Genomic DNA, 27,750 nt, shown 5'->3' with positions numbered 1-27,750 from the left:
GGGCAGGAGGCCCAGGCAGTTTCCCTTACAGAAGAGCGCGCTGATGTATTAGCACCTTTAATGATGGCTTACTTGGCTTACAGACCATCATGCACCACCATGCTGCCTGGTTCTGCCCTTGCTCCTCCACCTGGCTGAACCCGGAAACAGCCAGGAGAGCCAGTACAGGGCGGGGAGAGGTCGCCTGGCGCCAGTATAGGGCGGGGAGAGGTGGCCTGGTTGTAGCCATGGCCCTTCTGCAAGGCTCCGTGGTTCCTGCTCGAGGTCGGGACGCTGCAGACGCTGTTTTGCTCCTAAAGGGTTTAACCGAAGAGCGGCTTCTTTTCCACGATTATATAGACAAACAGCACAATGAAGAAAATCCCAAGGACAGCCAGCTTCAAGCTCCATGGGACGCCGTTCTCCGAGCTCTGGCACGGGAAGCCGTTTCCGCGGCTCAGGAAGTAGTTCCTGGGATTGTGGTATGGGAAGCTACTCTCCAATCCGTAGTAGTCGACTTTGGAGACACATCTACGCTTACTCCTCGGACTTGATCTTGCAGCATACCTGTGGAAACATGCCAGAGGCTCTTGGGATTGTAATCAGCTGTTACCTGATCACTTCTGAGGGTAAATGTATGGAACTCAGAGGCTCTAGATCCACTGAAAACATGGTAGTGTTCATAGCTATAAACCCATATCAGGGAGTGGGAGGGTTCTCAGTGCTGCGGAGAATGTCCGGCCCCTGGAAAAGTCTGGCTCCAGAAACTTATAGTCTCTGGGTCCCCAGTGGAAAGTTGTACAAGGAATAGGGAGGAGTCACAACAGACCCTGAGGTTGCTGTTTGGAAATTGAACCTAAGACCTCATGCTCTACCAGTGACTTGCACCTTAGATCCGTCTGAGTAATGAAGTCATTCGTCATCTAGCGTTTATCAGAGCTACGTCCCTTCTAAAATATAAACTCTTCTCCAGCCTCCAAAACTCAAGCAGCAACAACCCTCTCCAGATGACTTCAAAAGAGGATTTGGGGTTCTAGTCTGCGCCCCCAGAGGCTTTTCACATCTCCTCAACACCCTCCACCTTCCGACCCCCATTTTCTTATCTCCAAATATGAACAATATAAAATATAGACTTTGACTTTGACGTTATTTGGTATTACAAGTCTGTCTGTCTGGTGGGTTCTCTCCAGGTTCAAGCTCTTCACAGACAGCTGAATAATGAATTTTACACCCAATAAATATCTGTCTTTTTACGCTACATAAGATTTTACTTGAGACTGGTAATGGGCTTCGGGGCAGAGCTCTTGGCTAGCACGTCCAAGGCCCTAAGACACAGAAATATCAGCCTTTACCTGACTTTCTTTGTGGGCTTCTGGCTCAGGTAGTAGATGTCTAAGATTCTTCCTTTATTAGTAGAAGCCTCAAGTCTCTGACATAAGCAGAAAGAAAAGGCCAAAAAGAATTTATTTGCAATGTCTTGTAATTTTGTTATTATGCTAGAAAAAAAATCTGAAAACTAGCCCAAGTTGTAGGCATACCAGGTAGTTTAATACTCAATGGTTTGTCATTCCTCAGTGATCAGAAAAAGCACCCAGAGCTATGAAGTGATCTTTTACTTCAGTGACTCACAGGAGGACAACAGACACTAGGGCATCTAAAGTTGCATGGTGAAAATAGCTACTGTTACTAAGCACTAGGGCCACCGTCTGTCTCTTTTTACTAATTTGTGGCTTGGAGATCATTTCCTTTTTCTTTGTTCCACTTTTAAAAAGTGTGTTGTCTAAATAAATAATAAATAAATAAAAAGTGTTTGTCATTTTCATGTAAATAATAAAGTTATTGAAAAAAGTTGTCTGTGAACAAGTACTAGAAAACGGTAAGAGACATTTCTCTTTTAGAGAACAACTTGGGACAACTGTGTTTTCTTTTTCAAAGATTTATTTTATTTCCATTTGTGTGTGTGTGTGTGTGTGTGTGTGTGTGTGTGTGTGATGTGTGTGCAGGTACCCAAGGAGGTCAAAAGAGGGCGCCAGAGCCCCGGAGCTGGAGTGAATTGTTGTGAACTGCAAGACATAAGAGTTCTGGGACTGACCTCAGGTTCTCTGAGAGCAGGATATATTCTTAAATGACTGGCCATCTGTTCAACCCCTGTTTTTTTTTCACTAATTAAAAAAAAATGTCTTTGGGGAACGATGGCTCAACAATGAAGAGCACTTACTGTTCTTGCAGAGGACCTGGGTTAGGTATCTAGCACCTATGTCAGGTGCATGTAAACTCACACACACACACACGCGCGCGCGCGCACACACACACACACACACACAAATAAAAATGAGAAAAAAGTAAATCTTTTTAAAATTAAAGACATATCCTTTATGGCATTGCATTTTTGTGTAGATGTGCACATGGCATAAATTCACGTATTGATACACTTGGATGCGTGGGTGGGGTGCCTGTGAAAATGTGCAAACGGCACTAACGGTTGGTGCTGCCAGAGGCTGGCATCGCTGCCTTCCTCACTTGTCCCCCCCCCTTCGTGTGCTGAGGAACAGTCTCTCACGTGATCCCACAGCTCACTGACTCAGCTGGTCTGACTAGCCGGTTTGCTCCAGGGAGTACCTGTCTCTACTCCCCAAGTGCTGGGCTTTCAAGTATGTGCCATCATAGCCTCCCTGCATGCACTATGTGGGCTCCTGACCTCTGACCTCTGACCCCTGACCTGAGCTTCTGTTGCAAGCGCTTTAACCACTAAGTCATCTTTCCAGCCCATATTTTCCAATAAAATGAAAAGCTGTAGCCTTTTGTTCCTTGTTTGTGAGACAGATCTATCAAGATTCATGCATTAACATACACAGATGACTAAAACAGACCCTGGTGTGGAATAAATATTCAATAAATATTGATAATAATGACAGTGTTCATTATAGTTAATTCTGAAGCAGAAATACATGGAGGTTCTTGGAGCAACAGAGACATTTGCATCTTAGCCGTGTATAACTCGGGGACTGGGATTTCCAGTTGTTTTCTGGTCACTAAAGCCTCCACTGAGGCAGGCTCCAGAACCTTGTCTCGAAAATTCGAAGAGTGAAATTTGGAACAACGAAGGGTGAATTTCTAAAATCTTTTATTATACAGAAAGCTTAGAGAACAGCGTAATCCTTACAACATCCTAAATCTTATCTTTACACCCACAGATAAGTGTGGCTACCAACATCCATCAAAGAAGAGACCGTCACAACAAATAGAGACCATTACAGAAAACCACAGCTGCACCCGGTGCAGAGATGAACAGATGATGGGAACCTAGCTCCAATAGACAAATCTCATCATGACTCCTGCGCCTGCTGCTGAGGGACATCTCAGAAGAGAGGGATGGAAAGCTAATAAGGGTCAGGTTACCAGGAAGTCTGCTGTGAAACAGTCTCTCACATAAATGGCCGCACAAAAAATGTATAAGCCAGGGCAACAGCAACAGACAGGCTAACCCAAAAAAGGGAGCATCCTGTGGGGGTCACACCCCTGGACAAGAAGCTACAGACAACAGATGACTGCCAAGAGAGGAGGAATAACTAGCCCATGGGCGGGGCCCCTAACTGGTAATCCAATCCAAAGTGAGCCTCCAAAGCAAACACACACAAGCAACAAAATGGCGGACTCAGTAGCTTGTATCCATTCATTTACACACACACACACACACACAGAGAGAGAGAGAGAGAGAGAGAGAGAGAGAGAGAGAGAGAGAGAGAGAGAGAGAGAGAGAGAAAGACTTATACATGTAACAATAACTATTGGGGAAGAAGAGACTATAGATTTGAGAGTGGTGGGGAGACAGACATGGAAAGGAGTTGAACAGAAAAGACTAGGGGAAGGCTGGAAGAATTGAAGGGAAGGATAATGTAATATAATTATATTTTAATTTAAAAAGTAAAAAAGCAAAAATTTTAAAGAATGTATTGCAGAAAGAAGCCTTCAAAACAGGGTGCCTGGAAGGTCAGATTAGCATCCTGTGGCCTTGAGGAGCCCCTGAAGGAAGCCGTCCCTGAGCTGTGTGTGTGAGGGGGCTTTCCTTCTGTGCACCCTCCCCCAACTGGCAAAGTGGTCTCAAGCAGCTCACACACAGTTCACCAAGTTAGGAGAGTGGCTCATAGGTGTTGACCTTGGCCGGCCTGCTAACTGCTAGCCTTGGCCACTGTTGCTGATCCTGATCGTGCAGGAGGTGCTGATCCCTGACCTTGGCAGGCTCTGCCAGCCGTCAGCTGACATGAAGCTGCAGCTCTGTGGGTAAACTCATATTTGGCTCCTTGTTTAGGAGATCCTGGGTGGCCTCCTTCCTGGAACTGGTGGAAGCTTTTCATTAGATGTTTTGTTTGTTTGTTTGTTTGTTTGTTTGTTTGTTTTTACCTACAATTTAGAGTATGTGGGAAAGGCAACAGAAGCCTTTATGTGTTTCTTGTGGGACATCATGGTTGCTGATGGCCTGCAGATACAGGCTTCGGACAGAGCTCTGGCCTTTTGCCTCCTGGTCACCTAGGTTACTTCCCACCCAGCTGCAAACCTTTATATTTCTCATCTCTAGTGTTTCCAAACTGACTTTTTAAACAGTAACATCCATTTGACTATAATAATCTCATGTTACTGGGTTTTTTTTCTCCCTCCATATTGTGGTGCTGGGGATCAAGTCTCCCCACACTTGTCCATAGTTATAATTTAACCCTCAAAGGGTGCCTGGGTCTATTATTTGGGACTTTTAAAGATTTATTTATTTATTATATATACAGTATTCTGCCTGCATGTATGTCTGCAGGCCAGAAGAGGGCACTGGATCCCATTACAGATGGTTGTGAACCACCATGTAGTTGCTGGAAATTGAACCTAGGACCTCTGGAAGAGCAGTCAGTGCTCCTAACCGATGAGCCATCTCTCCAGCCCTTGTCCTTGTTCTTGTTTTGTTTTGTTTTGTTTTGTTTTGTTTTGTTTTGTTTTGTTTTAAGACAGGATATCTCTGTATAGCCCTGGCTGTGCTGGGACTCAATCTGTAGACCAGGCTGGCCTCAAACTCAGAAATCCACTTTCCTCTACCCCCTAAGTGCTGGGATCAGAGGTGTGCGCCACCACCGCCTGCTTATTAACTCCCACCCACCAGCACAGGTCCTGTGCACCGCAGATCCACAGAGATCTGCCTGAGGGACTATGCTCCCCATTTCTGATAAAGCTGTTAGTCCATTCTGGAGATGAACTGAGACACAGAAAGGTTAGGAAATTGGAGTCGTGCAGTGCCATCAGTGGAGAATGCTGTCCTCGAACATGGAAGCAGCCTCTTCTGTACCTCTTGCTTTCTAAGACTAACTTCTGTAGGATTCTTTATTACTCTTACCCATGCAGGCTGCTCCTTTCTCTGTGTTCTGAGGCCCTAACCTGTGAGTGCTATAGCATACTTAAGGAGCAGTTTATTTACCTACTCAGAAAACATGTGGTTCTTAAAAAAGGCTTATTTATCTATTCATTTAATGTGTATGTATACATTCCTGAATCTATGTATGCATACCATGTCTGTGCCTTGCCTAAGAAGGCCAGAAAAATATGTTAGATCTCCTGGAACTAGAGACCGTGTGGATGCTGGGAGACTAACCCAGGTCCCCTGGAAGAAAAGAAAGTGCTCTTAACCACTGAGCCATCTCTCCTATCTGATTTGTTGTGTTTTGCTGACATGCTGGGGTCTGCAGATACTGAGACTACCACACTATCCAAGCCACAGACAGCTAAGCAGGAAAAGACACTGTGTAAGCACTCCATTAGTTGGACCTTGGTCAGTTGGCTCTTACAGCGCTATGTTCTGTTTCGCTTGTCCCCTGGAATCCTGGGACTTAAACAAGGGTAGGCCTCACACCACTATTGTGCCATCTGAGGCCCAGGGCAAACAGTCAGTCACTGACTGAAAAAGGAGACTTGCTACCTCTACAGAATAATAACCCAAGGCCAACCAAGTAGACATCCAACCACAAGACCAAGAGGCTGGACCTGGGTGTGTGTCACATGGGACAAAGGACGGGAGACTGGCTTCTTGAGGTTACCACAGCAAAATGCCTTGGTCTCTGAATTCTGTCATGATGCTCACTTGAGCATCTAATTGTGGTGACTAGACTGTTACAGGCTCATCAGCAGATCCAAGGGCTTTGGCCTGATAGGGCAAGAAGATATAAACCCCACCTAGTTCTGACCACAGCCATGGGAAGGCTGCAGTCTGTCTGCCCCACCTTCTCTGTCCTTCCCAAAGAGCCCTTACCAGTGGCCCAAATTCCCAAACAGAGCCTGCAGCTGTGTCCCCCTCTCCTCGTGGGCCTACTGGTTCAGTCACCTCCTAAGAAAAGCTTCTCAGGGACAATGCTCCTCCAAGGTTCCCTCAGCCATGCATGTACAGCAAGAGGTATTTCGTGCTGTTCCCAATGGTGCTGGAAAGATCTCTTTATTGAGCAAGTTTCATTTTTAAAAGCCTTTGATTTAGAGAAAAAGTTATATACACAAAAGTAGACAATAGTGTAAGTAGCCTCTGCATGTCTATCGCACAACACATTTTCTCTTGAGGTTAGAAATAGGAATGTTTAATAAAGCACTTATGATAAAAGTCTATTGCAAAATCAAATTATAGGATTTCACAGCTCTTAGGCAATCAAATACCCCCTCCTTCTCTTCCTGTCCTAAGTGGTTTTAGCTCCTTTGTTTCTTTACTTCCCTTTGTATTGAGATGACATCTGCAGTGTTGCCCAGGATGGCCTGAATCCCTGGACTCCAGCCATGCCTGAGCCTTAGTATCTCCTACAAGCTGGACTACAGGTGTAGAACAGTATGCTTACCTACCCTATTTTTTGTTTGTTTTGAAACATGGTCTCCCTATCTAGCCTGGCCATCTAGCCTGGGCTGTCCTGGAACTTGTCATGTAGACTAGGTTGGCCTTGAATTCACAGAAATCCTCCTATCTCTGACTCCCGAGTGCTAGTCTACCCTATTTCTTAATAAATTGTTTATATATGTATGTGTATGTGTATATGCATAAGTATATGATGTGTACACACATACATACATATGTGTGCATAGAGTTTTTGTTGTTTTGTTTTGTTTGTTTGTTTTTTTGAGACAGGGTTTCTCCGTGTAGCCCTGGCTGTCCTAGAACTCACTCTGTAGACCAGGCTGCTCAGAAATCTGCCTGCCTCTGCTTCCCAAGTGCTGAGATTAAAGGCGTGCACCACCACCGCCCGGCACATATAGAGTTCTTGTATAGTATGTAAAGGATGGGCATTTTTTTCCAATATAGAGAAGCTAGCACCTGTTCACTTGGCTGTGTAGCCATCAGAACCACTACTAATATACTAATAACGTTATAAAGCTGTATCTCAGGAAAAAGGTCACGATATGTCAACTGGTGGACACTAGAGAACCTTATGCCAACAGCAATGCGAGCTATCCATACACTGGATTGTCACACAAATAAATCTAGAAGGAAATAACAAAATCACAAACAAGAACAAACCAGGTTTTGCACTGGTGTCTTATTATAGTTGTCTACACTATTAGCTGATTTATATTTATTTATTTTTTCTTTGGGACAGGATTTAGCCCTGGCTGTTCTGGAACTCACTCTGTAGACAAGACTGTCCTGGAGCAAAAAAATCTGCCTGCCTCTGCCCTTCAAGTGCTAAGATTAAAGACATCACTGCCACCATCGGCTTTATATTTTATCTTTTTAAAAATTCCTTTTAGGGGCTGGGGAGATGGCTCAGCGGTTAAGAGCACCCGACTGTTCTTCCAGAGGTCCTGAGTTCAATTCCCAGCAACTACATGGTGGCTCACATCCATCTGTAATGGGATCTGATGCCCTCTTCTAGTGTGTCTGAAGAGAGCAATGGTGTACTCATATAAATAAATGAATAAATAAATAAATAAATAAATAAATAAATAAATAAAATTCCTTTTAGCCGGGTGGTGGTGACACATGACTTTAATCCCAGCACTTGGGAAGCAGAGACAGGCAGATTTCTGAGTTCAAGGCCAGCCTGGTCTACAGAGTGAGTTCCACGACAGCAGGACCAAACAGAGAAACCCTGTCTCGAGAAAACCAAAGGAAAAAAAATCCTTTTAATGTTATACTTTGATCTCCACCATAAACATTGTTTACAATGGAACAAAAATATACTAGAGTTCATTACAATAATGATTAAACCAGGGTAGACACCCTGGGGAGAATGTCTTTGCTTCCTCCTTTTCAATTTTTATTTTTAATTGAGATGAGGTCCCACTACATAGCTACAACTGACCTGGAACACATTCTGTAGAGTAGGCTGGCCTTGAACTCATAGACTGCTGCAATTAAAGGCATGCACCACCCTGCCCAGCATATGTATCTATGCTTCTCTCTCCCTGTGTGCAGGGCTGAGATCTATAAAACAGTCCAGTGAAGCCCTGGGCTCAGTGAAGCACACCTGGAATGGCAGAAAGGCTGCGCATGAGTGCCCGGGGCAGGAATGCCCTTCAAGCTCAAGGCCAGGCCAGCCTGTATATGGAGAACTTTTTTTTTAAGATACGGTCTCTTTATGCAGCCCTGGCTGCCCTGGAACTCGTTCTATGAGGATGGTCTAGAACTACAGATATCCCCCTGCCACTGACTCTATGCCTGGATGAGAATTGTGAGCCACCTCCTTGCTGGAGAGCAAAGAAAAAAGAGGTGCAGAGCAGGGTTGTCTCCTCTGCCTCTTCACTACACCCCTGCACACGAGGCAGAGAATCCTGCTTACAGGAGCCCAGTGCTGGCCATGGCTGTCATGATAAATACGAGAAGTCAGACGTATGCCAACACAATAAGCCATGTGCTCTGTAATTCTAGCTACAGAAATAAACTCAGTCTCAAGACTAGCCTACAAGGAAAGGGCTTCTATTAAGCTTATCCACTGATAAGGAAACAGAAGCACAGAGCATGTCGGCAGCTTGTTCTGGTGACCTAGCTGGTGAGGGGACCGACTGTGCCAGGAAGCTGCCCAAGCTGTGTGCTGAGACCTTGCTGGGTATCACGGTCCCAGGCAATGTGACAGTGCAGCTCCATCAGGCAGTTAGAAACAGTGTGTTCCGAGCATCTATTACCTTGGGTATGCAGTGTGCCTCAATTCCCTCAGTCCTTCTGGGATCCAAGGAACTAATTATGGATACTATTTTGTAGATGATGAAATAGAAACTCACGACATTAAATGATCTGCGCTAACATGATCAATAAAAGGCTAGTTAGATTGTGAAGTCTGGTTTTGTTCTTTCTTTCCTGTTTGCTCTTTTTTTTTTTTTTACAGCCCTAAGCACAGAAGTCTCCAACATACTGGGAAAACATCCTGACTGAGCCCAGCAGCCGGGCGCTGACACTCCTGTCTTAAACCCAGGTATTATGGCTTCAAACCGTTAGAGGGGTTTTTTTTTTCCTATTAGGAAAGTTTGTCATTGAAAACATGTCAAACTATTTCTTAAAGCTTTCCATTAATTAGTAAATTAGCAAATCATTATTTTCCTGTGGAAGCCCTATATGCAGCCCTTAGTTCTGTTCCTGGGCATTTCTGGAATTTCTGAGAAATAGCCTTTTTCTTAAGATTTCTTTTCCAGGTGGACTATTTTGTACTAATTCTTTGTAGTTAAGTATATCATATTGACTCTGAAAGTGGATTGTATATAAAATACTGTGTCACACTGTGTTATATTCTAGTCAACTACAAAACACTGGGCTAGCATCTAGGGCCAGAATGAACAATCATCAGCCTGCAACCTTAAGTCGTTTTACACTGTCACATTTGTGGCTGTGAGACGGCTAAGAGTAGAAATTGAGAGGCCACCGGCTGCCATTGACACAAGGCACAGGCAGGAGAGCGCCTCTACGTTGAGCAAGTCTGTGGTTGAGAGATAAGAGAGAAAGAGAAGCGGAAGGGTTTGTGTACCGAAGAGAGAATAGGAACCAGAACCGGAAATGTGAGGGCGGTGAGAAACAACCGGAGGAGGTATGAGCAGCCTGTGCTGTCACCTGAGGCCACGGTGATGTCCCTGCCTGGGCTGCTACGAGGGCCATGTTGGGTCCTTTGCCCTGCAATGGCAGGGGTCTGTGTTGATGTCCATGACCCATGTTACCACCAAAGGCCATTTGGGCATCCTTGGCCTGGGCTGTCACCTGGGCCATGTTGATGTGCAAAGGCTGTGCAGAGCTAGCCCCACCCCTTGCCAGGGCTGAGCCCAATGGGTCCAGCACAGGAGTGTCAGTCCTACCCCTCACCAGCTGCCAGAGGCAGGAGAGCTAGCCCACCCCCACCTGGGCAGAGCACGAGAGCTGGCCCTGGCAGAATGGGGCAGGAGAGCTGGCAGGGTGATCACCACAGCTACCACCCAGCCCCACCACAGCTACCACCCAGTTGAGTCAGCCCACCCCAACATCTAACCCTTCTACGAACTGCTCTAGCGTGATAAGGGGCCAGCCGTGCTGAATCAAAGCTGCAGGGTCTCCACAACACAGGGCAACAACTCCCAATATCCTATGGGAGGCTCAGTGAGGTTCCAGTGTTGACAGTGTAGCAGAAGCCAGAGACCTCGAAGCAGACCAGTGACTCACCACAATGAACATTTGCAATTAAAGATGTGTGGACAAAAGGGTGTGCTGTGGGACACACTGAAGCTTCTATGGGAGATGTTGTTATTGTTGTTTGGGGGGAAGTTATAAGTGAGGAGGACAGATATGGGAGGGGTGTGGAGATGAGTGGGGTAGGTGATGAGAAACTCACAAAGAATCAATAAAAAATGTTAAAAAAAAAAAAAAAAGAGTAGAAACCGCTCTACCAAAAGGTCAGCGTTTGATTCCCAGCACCCCTGTCACAACTGTTGTTAACTCCAGCTCCAGGGAAGCCAAAGTTCCAGGACACCATGGAATCCACATACAACCCCAACCTCCCCAACCCCCCCCCCACCCCCCCTACCCCCCCCCCCCCCGTCATCTCTTTTTAAAGAAGAATTGATCTCTCTATGTGGTGCTGGCTCTCCTGCCACTTGCTATGTAGATCAGGCTGGCCTCAAAGCCATCTGCCTGCCTCTGCCTCTGGGATCAAAGGCAAGAGCCTTCGCACCTAGATCACACTTGAGTTTAAAAAAAAAAGATCTAACTTGACTATCGCCATCACTGACTGTCTACAGCGAAGCACAAGGCTGCATTTTCAAATGCTTCTTATACCTTGAACACAGAGCCAGCCAACATTTCACAAGCTGGCACCTCCAGTTACAGTAGTGAAGAAAAAAGTCAGATGAATTCCTGCCCTCTCTGGTTCCTGTTTTTCTTGCTCTTGCACTTGGGAGAGCCAAGGTGCTCTAGGACGTGGACACAGCAGTCTCTCCAACTGGACCATCACACAGAGCCTGCCCACACCCTTGTTCGTTAGTGCTGTATATGTATATGACTTCCATGTAGAATCGGACACTTTCATAGATGACGTAGCAAACCTGAGGCTATGACCAGCTAGCTCTCAGGGAGAGCAACAACAAAATGCCCTTCTGATTTAGAGTTCTTTAAAATTGGGTTAATCCTAGTCCCAGAGAGGCAGTGGCAGATCGCTATCTGTGAATTTGAGCCAATCTCCTCTACATTGTCAGTTTCAGGCTAGCCAGAGCTACATAGTGAGACCCTGTCTCAAAAACAAAACAAAAAATTGGGTTCATCCCAAATCCCTGATTTACTAACATGATTATAGCAAAGGTTCTCATAATAACACCACCATTTTACTTTACTAGGTTTACCTGAATCTTTTTTTTTTTTTTTTTTTTTGTTGCTGTTGTTGTTTTTCGAGACAGGGTTTCTCTGTGTAGCCCTGGCTGTCCTGGAACTCACTCTGTAGACCAGGCTGGCCTCGAACTCAGAAATCCGCCTGCCTCTGCCTCCCAGAGTCCTGGGATTACAGGCGTGCGCCACCACCGCCCAGCTGGGACCAACTTTCTTACTCAATCTTTTTAGGCACTTTCCTTTCTCACGGGGCTCATCTCCAGATGTTATGCATGAAACAGGCACACAAAAGTTCCTGTGGAGAAAGGGCTTTGGAAGGCAGACCACGGGAACAGAGCGCTGGAGATCTGCGGACTTCTTTACCTCGGTTATCCAGGAGAGAGTGATGGGAAAGCTGTCACCTTAGAGATGGCAACTGATGCAGATCTTCCAGCATTGCCCTCAGAAAAGCCATGGAGAAAGTGACAGCCTAGTAAGACAGAAAACTTTCTGATAGTAGTTGCCCTGTCCCAGCCAAAGAGATCATCAGTCACAGTGAACAGAGCCTGGAACGTCATGTCTGTAGGTGGGACCTTCTACACACACCCACATGCCCCCACACACATGCACACATGCACATACATGCACACATATGCATGCACAAACACGCACGTGTACACGCACACGCACACACATGCAATGACTCTCCCCAGGGTTGAATCTGGACTTTTATCCGTACCTGGCAGACCAGCCACCTCAAGGGAGTCTGCCATGAAAGGTCAGCCAAGACAGAAGGTTTGCATGAGACTGAGAGTCAACCAGGTAGGTGCTCGGCTGGAGAATTGAAAGCTCCTGGCGTTGGCTACAGAACCCGGTAAACACTGACTAAATAGCCATCGGCAGCAGGGTAGTGCAGACACTGCAATTATCTCACCAGGGGTTTGAAGCAGCCATCATAACATGCTTCACTGAACATGTCCGAGCCAAACAGAAAGACTCTCCACAGAGAAACACAATCTACAGGAAGCAGCCAGGTGTGGATTCTAGAAATTAATTAAAAGAAAAGAAAAAAGCCCCACTAGATGAATCAACGACTTCTAAGACAGAGAAAAAGAAATCACCCAGTAACAGAGAGAAGAGAGAACAGACCAAGAAACATTAGGTGGTTCTCAGAGTCACAGGGAGCCGTAAGCAAATGTCTCACACCCATTGCATCAGATCCCCGAAAGAGAAGGATGAAGTGAACCTGGAAGGAGTATTTGAAGAAATAATGACTGAAAATAACCCAAACTTGATAAAAAGACATCTTGCTTTAAGAGGCGGAGGGAGTCACAGAGAGGAGATACCTGGAGAAATCCAGGCATGAATCATCATGTGATTTCTACACCAAAGGGCATCATGGAAAAGGCAAAGTGGCAGGTTTCAGAGTGAGAAAAAGATACTCAAGTCATATTTTGACAAAGACTCACAATATGTAAAGAGGTTTGACATCCCAAGAAGATAAGAGTAAAATTCCCTCTTAAAGATAAGCAAAAGAGGGGGCTGGAGAGATGGCTCAGTGGTTAAGAGCACTGACTGCTCTTCCGAAGGTCCTGAGTTCAAATCCCAGCAACCACATGGTGGCTCACAACCATCTGTAATGGGGTCCGATGCCCTCTTCTGGGGTGTCTGAAGACAGCGACAATGGACTTAGATATAATAAATAAATAAATCTTTAAAAAAAAAGATAAGCAAAAGATTTGGAAAGACTTTCTTCCTTTGGAAGAAAGAAAATATTCAGTATTTGGGAGACACTGAAACAGACCATGAGCCCATGAAGATATGTTCAATGCCACTAATCATAAGGGAAATTCAAATCAAATGACATAATCATTAGAACTTAACCTAGCACACACACAGTTGGGCTCAATTCACACTAGGCATGATGGCACGCGTCTGTAACCCCAGCACTCAGGGATGCAGATACTCATCCCCACCTACATAGACAGTAGCAGGCCAGTCTTAGCTACTTGAGACTCTGTCTTTAAAAACAAGCAAGCAGCAGCTGGAGAGATGGCTCAGCAGTTAAGAGCCCTGGCTGCTTTTCCAGAGATCCTGAGTTCAATTCCCAGCAACCACATGGTACTCACAACCATCTGTAATGGGATCTGATGCCCTCTTCTGGTGCATCTGAACATAGCTACAGTGTATTCATATATATATATATATGAAATAAACCTTTTAAAAACAAACAAGCAAACGAACAGATAACAAGAAAAGAAATGAAGATGGATTAGGTGTGTCAGCACACACCTGCAATACCAGCACTTGAGAGGCTGAGGCAGGAAGCTTTCCTGAGTTTGAGGCCAGCCTGGACTACAGTATGAGACCCTGTCTCTAAAAGCAAAACAAACCAGAAACCACAAGGACATTCAAAGGGGAAGAGGAGAGAAGGTAGAAAGAAAGGAGACAGACATTATCAACATGTGCTGTGCCTGTGTATGGAAATAGACCCCAGGGAATCAAACAGTTAATAAACATGGGCGATTATAAGATAATTATAATATGAACACTAGAGAGGAAAACAACAACAGGTGTTGGCGAAGAAGTGGGGTCATTGGTAGCGTACATGTCACTAGTGGGAAATGTGACCTACGGCAGCAGCTCAAGAAAGGAGTTTGGTGACTCCCCTGAGAGTTAAACACATAGCTACCATATGACCTAGCGAGTCCCCTGCCAGGTCCCAACGCACTGCAGTCAGGCACTCAAATGCTTGAGCAAGAACCTTCATAGCAGCACAATTTGCAATACCCTAAACGTCAAGACACCTAAATGTGCCGAAGGGGTGTTGAATAATGAAGTGTGGCTTATACATGTAATGGAGTCTTCCAAGCAAGGAAGTGCTGAGGGAAATGTATGTAACCATGTGGACGAATCTCAGAAACCCTGTGTAAGGTTAAAAAGCATCACACACTGAAGGGTTCAATGTATTTGAAATATCCAGAAGAGATCATGCCACAGAAACAAAAGGCAGGTGCTGCACAGCTCCTGCACAGGCAGGGAGGAGACTGGGGAATTCAGGCTTCCCTGCACACCAGCCTTGGGTGTTTTAAGTATGAAGGTTGCTTTTCCTACTGTAACCATAGCACTGCATGGAGGTGGGGTGGGGGGTATTTTAGATCAAGGCATTGCTTCCACATTCTGAATGCATTAACTGCCTGTGAACTGTGTGATATAAACTCTGGTTTTGAGTTTCATCACAATAAAAACGTTCCTGTTTGAGGACTAGAGAGATGCTCCGTGAGTGTCTTGGTCACTTTTCTATCGCTGTGATAAGATGCCATGACCAAGGCAGCTTATAGAGGCATTTCTTTGGGTCATGAGCATCATGGTAGGAAGCATGGCAGCAGGCAGGCAGGCAGGCAAGGCGCTGGAGCAGTTAGCTGAGAGCTACGTCTCATTCACAAGGATAAGTCAGAGAAAGACTAGGAAAGGCATGAGCTTTTGAAACTTCAAAGCCTGTCTCCAGTGGCATACTGTCCCCAACAAGGCCACATCTCTGGAGCCTTTCCAAACAGTTTCACCAACTGGGGACCATGTATTCAAACATGGGAACCTATGGGGAGTCTCATTCAAACCACCACAGGGCAAAGTAGCAACCGTGCAAGCATGAGGGCCCACGTTCAGATCCCCAGCACCCATGTAAAAGCCAGGTATAATGGCTGTCTGCAACCTCAGCATGGAGGGGGCAGAGAAGAGGCAGATCCATGGGGCTCCCAGGAGCTACTACAGTCCAATGGAGAGCTCCAGGTTCAACAAGACCCTGCCTCAAAAAATTAAGACCCAGAACAACTGAGAAAAACACCCACCATCACCCACCATCAACTGGCTGGCTGGTCTGCTTTTCTCTCTCTCTCTCTCTCTCTCTCTCTCTCTCTCTCTCTCTCTCTCTCTCTCTGTGTGTGTGTGTGTGTGTGTGTGTGTATGTGTGTGTGTCTTTCTCTCTCTTTCTCTCTCTCTGTCTCTTTGTCTCTCTCCCTCCCCTCCCCCTCACACACACACACACACACACACACACACACACACACACACACACAGATCACATCATATCACATCACAAATAAACAAAACCTATGGTTAAGTCTAGATGAGGATCATATAGACATTCTCTTTGGAAGCTGTCTATAAACTTTGAAAGTAATTTAAAAACAAAAACATTTTTGAAAGGCAAAAAAAAGAGTGAACAGACAAACCAAAGCAAATAAAGGGTATCGCTACCTCCATTGCTAAGAAACAACTGATATCCACAATATCTAAGTCATCCCTATAAACCAATAAGATAAACAATCTACTAAAAAGGGCAAAAGACATAAATAGACATTTCATAAAGTACATTTGAAAGCACAAATGAAAAATTAATATGAGAAAAGATGCTCAATCTTATCAGAAATTAATAAGAGAAATTCCATTTGCAATCATGAGTAACACATCTCACCACTACATTGATAAAAGCTAAATCTAGCTCTGTGTATGTGTGGTTTTGTGTGTGTGTCTGTGTGTGTGTGTGTGTGTCTGTGTGTGTGTCTGTGTGTGTGTGTGCATGCGCGTGCACACACATGCGTGCATGCATGCGCGGCGTGCACACACGTGCACACACACACACACACACACACACACACACACGAAAATCTTTAATCCAAAAACTCTTGAGACCAAGAACTCTGGTTCATGGCCAGCCTGGTCTACAGAGCCAGTTCCAGGACAGCCAGGGCTACACAGAGAAACCCTGTTTCAAAAGAACTAAAGTTTGAATTAAATTAAATTAAATTAAATTAAGTCTAGCAGTGCTAAATCTTGTTACTGGCTTGTTTTGAGACAAGGTCTCACTAAGTAGCCCTGGCTGTCTTTTAACAAGTTTCCTAGACCTCTCTCTCTGCCTCCCAAGAGCTGGATTGAAGGTGTGCCACCACACCCAGCTTAGTGCAACTCAGCTTTTTAACTCTCCACTTAGGCAAATTCCATCCATTCATTTGCATATTTAGATGTATTGACCTATGTTCCATAGCTTTGGCGTGCAATTAGAACAGTCCACCAATCAAAGGAATCAATAATCCAAAAGGGGCCTTTGCTGCCCTGGTAAACACCTAGCACAATCTTCCTGCAGTGCCTAAAACAGACAGCAGGGGGAGCAATTTCATCACTAAGGCCACCTTTCCTTTGATCATTTAATAGAACAGGATAAAGATTGGAAATAGAAATTCTATCCCAGTTTTTCTTCCGGCTTTCTACATATTCTTGGGCACATCACCTCATTCCTGTACATTTCTTCATCTATAAGGAGAGCCAAGAAACTTTTTCAGGAAAGAAATCCCACGATCAATAATTATCTCCAATAAATCATACCTCGGCTCATGGGTTATGATAAATGGTGTCTACTGCCCATGAAGCTGTCCCGCGAATGCCCTATGGAAAGGGCAGCAGGAAATTCCTCTTGATAAAATGAAGACAGATGTATGCTCTCAGGAAGGAAATGATAGTAAAGTCGATCGCTAATTAGGAAAATGCCCCTCCCCCAGGCTTGCCTGCAGCCCGATCTTACAGATTCCAGTTCCCGTTTGAGGTTCCCTCTTCTCAGATGACTTTGGCTTATGTCAAGTTGACATAAAACCATCCAGCACACTGTTCCTGAGATCTGTGAGTCATTCTCACAAATTATCAGGTCTAGGAAATGAGTCAAAGAAACTGAGATGCACGGTCGAGTCAAGGATTGGGATTGGCACCTACAATGAAAGTGGTTTGGGAGACTGAGCTCTCAACCTGTGAAATCTGATGCTAATTGCAGGCAGCTCTCAAAAGTGAATTGAATTGTCCGTTTCTTTCTGAAAAATTGGAATATAGGTGTAGATATATTGTCTCTCACAACACACACACACACACATACACACACACACACACACACACACACACGAGCACACATTTGGTATCAAGAAAAGTTTGACCAGGGCATGAGTTATAGGAAGGCATTGCTGTGCCAGGATGAAGGACACTGAAGAGACCAGAGATCTAGATGGCACAGGTGTTTCTGGATTGGCGGTAGACCAGGGAGCAAAAGGATACTGTTGAGATGGCGTTTGAAGCCTGGTGGGGCCTGTGCTTTGGAGGTGCAATTGGCTCTAGGTGGATCTCTGAAGCAGGACAGCAGAGCTCCTGTCTGAGGACTAGGGGCTTCTTGTGCAGTTTGCCCTCAAGACAGCTCAGAGACACAACCCAGGGAACATCGGAAAGGATACACAGTAACAACCGTGTCTGGTAAAAGAGCACAGAATTCTCTATTCTACTCTTGCTACTATGTACCTGTGAAATTAGTGCAAAGTAACTTAGTTTTTAAAATGTTCAAGGAATTGGAAAAGGGTGTAAATATAAGGTTTCAGAGGAGGAGTCCTCAACACCAGGGAGCACGTAAGCTTTTCTGGTCACTGTTTTGTTTTTTGAGCCAGACTTCTCATTATGTAGCTCAGGCTAGCCTGGAACTTGGAGTGCTTCCGCCATAATGTTATAGGTGCTAGGTTCACAGGTGTGTGGCACCATGCCTGGCTTATTACACACACAGGGCCTCCGTCACATGCAGAAAGCAGTCTTTAATTATGCCTGAATATTTACTTATATAAATATACCTCTGGGCACGCCAGTAAGTCATATTCTGCATCATTCGGAGCTCAATACTGAAGATCTTATTCCCATTTCCTTATTTTTTTTCATTAACTATGTTATTGTGTATTGCAGATAATTAAATACTGTGCTTTTTATAGACCAATCCTGCTAACAAAGAAAATCGCTCTTACTTGTAGCTAAGGTTCTTTTATTAGATGGCATAACTACTCTGTTCCAAGCTATATCCCCAGTCTGATTTATATGCCTGAACTCATATCGCTAATTCCAGGCCAACCAGGACTATAAGAGAGACGCTGTCTCAAAACCAAAAAGGGTTTCTTCAGGGTAGAAATGATGCCTCTCTCTGCACCCTCAAGCAGCTTTAAGACAGTGTCCAGGACTCAGAAGTGGCACTTAGCTGATAGGCTGAGTCTGGCCAGAAGGTTTGTCTGTTCATATTCTAAATTGTTGTCCACCCACTGTGACCTAAGCACTGTCTCTCTAAGTTGTAATGTCTAAGGGGCAAAGCATCTGGTGAAGAATAGGAAATCAGAGAAAGAGACCATATCTCCCTCACTGTAGGACCAAGGCTCCTGAAGCGACCAGTGGGGACCAGGAAGTCCCTAAGCCTAGGCCTAGAGATGAATTGAACTAAGAGCAAAGATGAAGCTTTGTACGTTCAACGTTTCACAACCTAGAGAGAAAGCTCGTGGGCAAAGGGTTGGGGAAGGCTGACTGGAAAAGCAGATTCCCCAGGCAGGAGCCACGTGTGAGAAGTGGGGAGGAAATGTTTAGGAAAGGCAGCAAATGGGAGGACCCCTCCCCCAGGCTGGAGACCAGGGGAAATTGAGGCAGCGGCCACAAACAGCCCAGTTATCTCTGGGCAGAAACAAGAAAACCTCAGAGGGGTCAGCAGAGCTCCATCTCCTTCTCTCTCTCTCTCTCTCTCTCTCTCTCACACACACACACACACACACAGAGAGAGAGAGAGAGAGAGAGACAGAGACAGAGACAGAGACACAGAGCAGACATAGAGACAGTGACAGGAAGATACAGACAGAAAGACACCCCACCTCACACCCACACCCAGAAGTTCGACAGCTGCCCTCTGGCTTCTGCCTACAGCCTCACTCTCAAAGTGAGGTGTGCACACACGAATACGTCAGTCCTTGGAACAGGCCCTACAACCAGATGATCATGTGTCCTTTTCTGACCCAGACAGTCCCAGCTTACACTTGTTGTTCCAGTCTCCCTGACTCGTAAGCCCCTTTTAGTCTCCATCCTTGTTTGGGTGATCAGTCACAAAGTACTGTCCTCAAATCCCACTTTAGACAAGCGGCCGGTGGAGACTGTTACCTTTCAGTCGACTGTAAAAAGCCCTTTGAAGGAGGAGACAGGAGCCTGAGTTATAACTGCAAACCTAGCTCTCACCCCAACTGTAGAAAGATGAGCCATGTTCAGTCCCTGTGAGGGGAATAGCACTGCGGACTTCTGCACAAGGACCAGGCTAGCCTGTGCTCTTCACCAGACCTGCGCTTGCTACTGAGCTGCACCTCAGCCCTGACCTGGCTTTTTGGAATGGTCTTAACGACGAAATCAGCAGGTTATGTAAGTGGCTTGACAAAATACACATTTGTTATGTTAAGAAGGCGTACAAACTGTCACAGTCCAAGTCTCAGGATAGCCATACTTCACTACGGACCCCTCTAAAATGAAAGAAGAGGAAATGAACAAACACAAACCCTCCCTTCCTAGACACTGACAAGATTATTTGGCGCAGACCACTGCTCCAAACACTGATCCAAATACACGCGTCTAAATAAACACACTTCCTACCATCTTTACATTGCAACCTCAAGGCTTACTTACGGTCACTTCCAGACTTAAAGTGGAGCCGATGTCGTGGGGCCCTTTGAAGAATCCAAATGGCTTATATAAATTCTTCACATTAAAGGATCCTGTGCCAGTCACCCACTTCCTATTTAATTCTATCGCCAGTTGAAAATATCAATGCAGCTTTGTCTCGGGTTTATGTAAAGCAAAGACTGCAGGCCTCTGCTTCCAGGCTTAGGTGTTTTAAGTATGCAGGTTGCTTTTTCTACTGTAACCATCTTTGTGAGATCTAGACAAAAGGGTTTTCTGAGGAACTGGGGTTTAGTGAATAGAAAGGATTCCTTCAGTGAGCCATTTCATAGACTTCTTTTTCTTTTTAAAATCCTTTTAGAAAATGCCTTGCTTTCTCAGAATCATTTCATCAAATGCGAGCTGTTTTTGAATGGGAGTCTGTTATCACCATGTTTACCTGGGGTTTCTTTTCATTTACTTAAGTTCTTCGGGTAGTTTAAATATTAGAATCCAATTGCAACTAACCTATTTGTTGGTAAAACTGTGTGTGATAGGCTTAGTGGGATACATTTTAGGCTCCTGTCAGGTTCAGATCCTGTGACGGTTCAGCTAATGAATGAGGTAAAGTATCATTTCAAAGGGATTCAGATGAGTGGCCTTTGAAGCGTTTCTTACAAAAAAAAAAAAAAATCACAGGATTTAAACAGTGGGAGGAAAAGAGAGCTGGGAATGAGAAGAACGGAGAGAGCTCCAGGCACAAGAAGCAGCTGCCACAGAGGCTGCGGAGACACTGGCTGAGATACCAGGTGCTTCCACCTGAGAGAAGAAAGTCACAGGAAGTACGGTGTCTCTGGAGGGCGGAGCGAGTGAGTGGTGGGCGTGGCTAAGCCTCAGCTGATAGATACACCCAAGACTGGGAAAAGTCAGAGGCAAAAAAACAATTTGGAAGATTTTGCCATTATTAAAAACAAGTAAACTGGGAAGGAGAGATGGCTCAGTGGTTAAGAGCACTGACTGCCCTTCCAGAAGTCCTGAGTTCAAATCCCATTAACCACATGGTGACTCACAACCATCTGTAATGGGATCTGATGCCTTCTTCTGGTGTGTCTAAAGACAGCAACAGTGAACTCACATACATAAAATAATAAATCTTTAAAACAAATAAACAAACAAAAGCAAACCAGGAACAATATAGGTGGGAATGGGCTACCTGTGAGGGCAGAAGAGAGGTTTCTGTTGGGTGGAGCTGGGGATGAGGCCCAGGCTGGCAGAATGCTAGTCAAGTGTTTGCTGTGAGTTACATCCTAACCTCTGGTGTTTGGTTGACTGGTTTTGTAAGACAGGGTCTTGCTGTGCAACCCAGGCTCCTGTGGAGTTCACCATCCTCCTGCGTCAGCCTCCTGGGTACTGAGATTAAAGGTACAAACCAGCTGGGCAGTGGTGGTGCATGCCTTTAATCCCAGCACTTGGGAGACAGAGGCAGGGGGATTTCTGAGTTCAAGGCCAGCCTGGTCTACAGAGTGAGTTACAGGACAGCCAGGGCTATACAGAGAAACCCTGTCTCAAAACAAAACAAAACAAAAGGTACAAACCACCTAGCCCTGCCTGAAATAAGTTTAAAAACAGGATTCTAGTCTCAAGTCTACTTTCTATGAGAAGTAGGTATTCCACAAGAGGTCTGGGGCTTAGAGCCTGGGCGGCAGTGGCCATCTGTGTGGGGGATGTGTTTGCTCCTGATGCCTCTCCTGTACACAGAAACAGGGGACAACCATGGTGCAAGGTGTGAACACATCCAATCTACAAAGTACTTACGCCTGCGAGGGCTCGTTTGTTGAGCGGATGCAGCGGGGAGGGACGGTTGGAGACCGTGAAGGAATACATCAACTCGACACAGGCCTACGCCTGAGGAGAGTCTTGGAGGAGTTGGCGCAGGAGGTGGTAACCAGGGGAAGTCACATTAAAAAACGAAGAAGAGATGGCTAAAGCTAGCGGTCTCAAGCATGAGGACATTTATTTAGAGAGCATGACAGCAGTCAGGAAGCACCCCTTGGAGTGGGGGAGCCAAGGGTGGGGAAGCCGAGAGGCAAAAGAACAGAGGCACCAGGGAAATGCCTCAGAATAGTAAGGGTCAGAGGTCAGAACAAGAAGCCAGGAGAGTCCAGTGTGTGATTTCCTCAGTACCAATTCCTTGCTGTGCTCAGTGCCAGAGAGCACAGGCCCCTTCCTCACTTGACAACAGGCAGAGCCCTTGGATGCTGCTACTCACACTAACTGGTTTCCCCAAAGCATGCCACAGACAAGCCGTGGTCGGGGACCGCCAGCCAGCCAGCCAGCCAGGCCTCTCCTGAGGGAGCCCCTCACATGCCTGCTCTCCAGTCCCACTGTGGTCAGTCTGAGTGGAAGCCGTGTTTCAATGTCTGGCTGGCAAAGGGACGAGATGAGAGACCCACACATTTATCCAGTGTTCTGAGGAGAGGTGCGGGATGGGTGAAGCCAGCGGCCCATGGTAACACTTTCACTGTGGGGCGAAAGGGTCATTGATACTCTCTGGGTCCTAGCTAGAAAAACCATTCCAAAAGGTGCGTTTTTGTTTTTTGTTTTTTGTTTTTTTTTGTTTTCATTAAAAGATCAGGTCTAGACTAGGACTTTATGACTCTAGCAGAATGTAGTGAGTTTTTCTTTATATGTCCGAGAGTGTTAATTTTTATTTTTAACATACATGTCGAAGTATTCATGCATTAGAACTGCTCATACCTTCTTGGTTTCCTTGCCTTTGTTGTTTGAGAACTTGATATTTCCTTTCAAAATGATATTTACGGCCGGATCTGGGGAAACAAAAGGAAAGCAGGCCAGGAGAACAGATGAGGCAGCAGAAGAAATAAACACCAAGTGTTTTCTCTCAGCCACAGGGCGCTTTCGCTAGGGGAAGAGAATTCACAGTGCCCTTTATAGAGAAAAGCCTCTTCCTCCGGAGCTGCGGGAGCTGCGCACAGGCCTCCTGTGGGGACGTGCCTGGCTGTCATGTTTGCTCGCCTCAGAGAGACATAAGCTAGCGGGCTCTCTGAGAGCTGCTGTTCTCAGTTTAGCATTGTCCCTGAAAGCCAGCTGTGAGCTCTGTGTGTCCCCAAATGCCAGGAGAAGAAGGACTTTTCTGCCTTCTATCTAAAACAGCACCCCAAAGAAGGGAAGCCAGTGGCTTTCTGAATGGCAAGAGGGTCAGGTCAGCAGCAGAAAGCAGCCCATACTGACACTGGGATGTAGGGGGGACTCAGTCCTGGGATATGGGGAGGACTCAGTGCTGGGATGTGGGGAGGACTCAGTGCTGGGATGTAAGGAGGACTCAGTGCTGGGATGTAAGGAAGACTCAGTGCTGGGATGTAAGGAAGACTCAGTGCTGGGATATGGGGAGGACTCAGTGCTGGGATGTGGGGAGCACTCAGTGCTGGGATGTAAGGAGGACTCAGTGCTGGGATGTAAGGAGGACTCAGTGCTGGGATGTAAGGAGGACTCAGTGCTGGGATGTAAGGAGGACTCAGTGCTGGGATGTAAGGAGGACTCAGTGCTGGGATGTAAGGAGGACTCAGTGCTGGGATGTAAGGAGGACTCAGTGCTGGGATGTAAGGAAGACTCAGTGCTGGGATGTGGGGAGCACTCAGTGCTGGGATGTAGGGAGGACTCAGTGCTGGGATGTGGGGAGCACTCAGTGCTGGGATGTAGGGAGCACTCAGTGCTGGGATGTAAGGAAGACTCAGTGCTGGGATGTAAGGAAGACTCAGTGCTGGGATGTGGAGAGCACTCAGTGCTGGGATGTGGGGAGCACTCAGTGCTGGAATGTAGGGAGGACTCAGTTCTGGGATGTAAGGAGGACTCAGTGCTGGGATGTAAGGAAGACTCAGTGCTGGGATGTGGGGATCACTCAGTGCTGGGATGTAGGGAGGATTCAGTGCTGGGATATGAGGGTGGACACTCAGTGCTGGGATGTGGGGAGGATTCAGTGCTGGGATGTAGGGAGGACTCAGTGCTGGGATGTAGGGAGGACTTGGTGCTGGGATGTGGGGAGGACTCAATGCTGGGATGTGGGGAGGACTCGGTGCTGGTGTGCATGAGGCTAGTTGCTCGTGGAGGCACTTTATTTTGCTTTTGATGTTTTGAAGCAAGGTTTCACTCCATGTTCAGGCTCAACCTCCAAGCGGAGGCCCTCCTGTCTCAGCCTCCCCAGGGATGGAATTGCAGACACACTCCACCACAGCAGGCTCTCTGCCATCTGAGAAGTTTGAGAAGAGGTCACTGACCAGGTGTGGTGGCACACACCCGTAATTTCATCACTAGTGAGGTTGAGGCAGGAGGATCACTGCAAGACCAAGATGACCCTGTTCTATGTAGTGAATTCCACACCTGTTAGGGCTACACAGTATAAAAACCTATCTCTCACCCTCACCCTCAATAAAACAGAAAGGGTCAAACAATTAAGCTGAAGCCTCCACTACCCAGAACAGTGACTGGAAATGAGAAAATCGAATCCCTGGTTGTTTGTGAGACTGAGGAGTTTTCTGTCCCTGCTCTCTTCTGCTCCCATGCTCACCCCTGCAATTGCTTTTGTAACCTGCTGGATCCAGGCTGACTCTTCATAGGATGACCCCAGGTAAAGCCTCCTGCCCACCCACTGGAGAGGGGTGGGATAGATCAACCCTCCATCCCAATGCGGTAGAAAGCTTCAGGTGGCAAACTTGACCTTAAATACACAATTCAGGCCTCCTCTGGAGGACGACTTTGTGATTGGAGCAAGCACCCCAGTGTGCAGTGCATGAAGCAGAGTTCCACTCTGGCCCGGAAGATGGCACCCGGGAGACCCAGTGGAGACAGTCAAGATCATCAATGGAAAACAATCTTCTTCAGCCTCAGCAGAGACACACCTTTGTGGAGGTTGTGCCCTGGGAACTGCACAGCCAGTGAGGAGGGGACCTTTGGCCAGAACCAGCTTGAGCTGGCTACAGCTTAGCTCCCGTAGCTTTGGCTTCATTAGCAGCCCTGAAAAGTTCCTCTGTATGGACCAGCCATCCAAGCCTCTTCCCCAGGAAGGAAATGGAGACATCTGAGACAGCCACTGTCCCAAGGCTATTTGTATATACCGGCTATCCCAAGGTTACCTACCTACCGGCCAACGGGGTCTATCTCTAGATCCTGCTGTTCCTTCCAAATAAGCTCACTGTGCCAATTGGGGAAATCTCTGTGTCCATTCGATATCAAGATTTTTTTTTCCAAACCACTTAGACTGTTTAATTGAACTGTTAATAAGTATGGGAAACTGTCCTTTCTTATAGGTCACACATGGTCCAAAATACAACGTTCTTCAAGTACAGGCTATGAGATAGGAAGCACAAGTTTAAGAGGCAGTAGGTCCTGAGTTCTGAGTTCAGGTCTTAGTTTGGTCACTGTGTGTGTGTGTGTGTGTGTGTGCCTGTGTGCCCAGGTGGTCCTCAGCCTTGTGCTCACTAGTCCACATTTAGCTACACCTCCAGCCCTGCCTGCTTTGCTCTTTGCCCTCAAACACACATTGAATTTCTGCTGTGATGCTGGACAGAGAGCAATGTTGAAGATGTTTAGCTCATCGTGACACAGCCCAGTTCATCTTCTAGAGCCACGCCCCAGTGATGTAATTTTGGGCTAGTCACTCTCGCTCTCTGGCTTCAGCTAAGTGTTGTGAGGGTTGAAGGGCTTGGTTGTCTGGAAGACATGGGTGGCCCGCATTAGGTGCTGTTTCCCTGGGCTCACAGAGAACTCCAAGGAAATGTTTGTGGGATATATCGTGGGGCTCTCCAACGCCATCTTCAAAAAACTCTGGGGACAGGGACAACTACAGGTGTACAATTTTTGCTGCTTTATGTAGTGTGCTTGCGGGGTCCAAGGCCACTGAAAGCAAAGTCAAAGAATCACCGCTTCCCACCCACCCACTGGTCTCCAAAGCTGCTCTCAGCAGTTTGTGTGTGAGAAGTTCAGAGAGGTGCAAGCTGCCTCATCCTTCTTTCTGAGCATGAAATCATCTAATCCAAAGAAAGTCGGAGTGAAATGTACCCATTTGAGACAAAGCAGAGCTTGGGAACCTCACGGAAGGCTGGAACTGATTTCAAGGACTCCACATACACAATCTGACTCTGGTTTAGGTAAAAAATGTGCACACTGGCTGGTCCTTCCTTCGCTATCCTACCCAGCCTACAGACTTTGCCGTGCAGATGATTTTACAGCCTAGGGGCTTGTTTGGTAGGCTCTGTGCACAGAGGCCGAGTGGCTGTTTCACAGGTCAGCGTGCGCATCATTTACAGCGTGTAAGCCACGCTGGACAGGGCATTAACAAACGTGATGCTGCCATCTGGCAGCACCGCAGACAACGGTACCTTCACTGTCATCACTGTCCTCAGGGCCGTGCAGCCTGCCGGGTCTTTTCACGACAGGTAGTTCAGAGGGAGGGGAGGCCAGCAGTTGCACTAGCTTCTTTTCGTACATCTTTCTGGTGGAAGCTGAGAAACAAAATGGAGAATTAAACCGTTCTATGTTGTATAGACAGGGCTCCAGCTAGTTCATAACCCAGACCTTTCTTCTAGGACCTTTCATTATTGACTACTGTACTGGCTGGTGTTGTGTGTCAACTTGACACAGGCTGGAGTTATCGAAAAGAAAGGAGCTTCCATTGGTGAAGTGCCTCCATGATGCTGTGGGGCATTTTCTCAATTAGTGATCAAGGGTGGGAGGTGCCCTTGTGGGTGGTGCCATCCCTGAGCTGGTATTCTTGGGGTCTATAAGAAAGCAAGCTGAGCAAGCCAGGGGAAGCAAACCAGTTAGAAACATCCCTCCATGGCCTCTGCATCAGCTCCTGCTTCCTGACCTGCTTGAGTTCCAGTCCTGACTTCCTTTAGTGATGAACAGCAATGTGGAAGTGTAAGCTCAATAAACCCTTTCCTCCCCAACTTGCTTCTTAGTCCTGATGTTTGTGCAGGGATAGAAACCCGACTAGGACAGCTATGTATGACTCCTAACAGTGAGCCGGACACCACAGCCACTCAAGTTATTCTTACCATTATACAAACAGCTAATATCTGCAGATTATCAATAACCGGGTGCTGGGTCCCTCTGAGAGCCACTGGGACAAAATTGTCTACATGGAATATAGACAGTGAAAATAGAGGGCACATATAAAAACCCAAGATGATAAAGAATTGGACTTTCAGCATCAAGGAATAAAAAATAAAAACAGCCCCTCCCCCTCCCTGGCCTTGTATTTCCTGTCTGTAAGGACCTAGACTGTCTGCTACCTCTTCCCTCCATATGTCTGTTTTCCTTTCTATTTTCAGTAGCTTTTACTGCATATGTTCCTTCCACTTTTCTGCTTTACATTTTGGAAGTAGTTCATAAGCGGCACATTAATCGCCCCCCCCGCCCCCAATATTAACTGCAGACGTACGTAATATTGGGCCAGGTGTGAACCCAAGCGTCCTAAGATGCTTGTGCAATTCATAGTCACTCAGACACTTCACATCCACCAT

The 27,750-nt window shown here is 46.3% G+C and overlaps 1 protein-coding gene across 2 annotated transcripts; it reads right to left on the bottom strand.

Moving 5' to 3' along the window:
- Window positions 1-302: 302 nt before the first annotated feature.
- Window positions 303-27,750, bottom strand: Lemd1 (LEM domain containing 1). 2 transcript variants are annotated; one of them, XM_052200929.1, is made up of 6 exons: window positions 27,669-27,750; window positions 26,605-26,727; window positions 22,967-23,037; window positions 11,035-11,037; window positions 1,332-1,408; window positions 303-546 (listed from the first exon to the last, which is right to left on the bottom strand). In XM_052200929.1, the coding sequence occupies exons 1-6, from the start codon at window positions 27,748-27,750 to the stop codon at window positions 303-305; spliced, it is 600 nt and encodes a 199-aa protein (XP_052056889.1). The 2 variants fall into 2 exon arrangements, with proteins under 2 accessions (XP_052056889.1, XP_052056890.1); XM_052200930.1 differs by lacking the exon at window positions 11,035-11,037.

This window comes from Apodemus sylvaticus, chromosome 12 (assembly GCF_947179515.1).
Source record: "Apodemus sylvaticus chromosome 12, mApoSyl1.1, whole genome shotgun sequence".
Taxonomy (NCBI): domain Eukaryota; kingdom Metazoa; phylum Chordata; class Mammalia; order Rodentia; family Muridae; genus Apodemus; species Apodemus sylvaticus.
The sequence above is the reverse complement of the archived record's forward strand: the minus strand, read 5'-3'. Positions and strand labels throughout refer to the sequence as shown.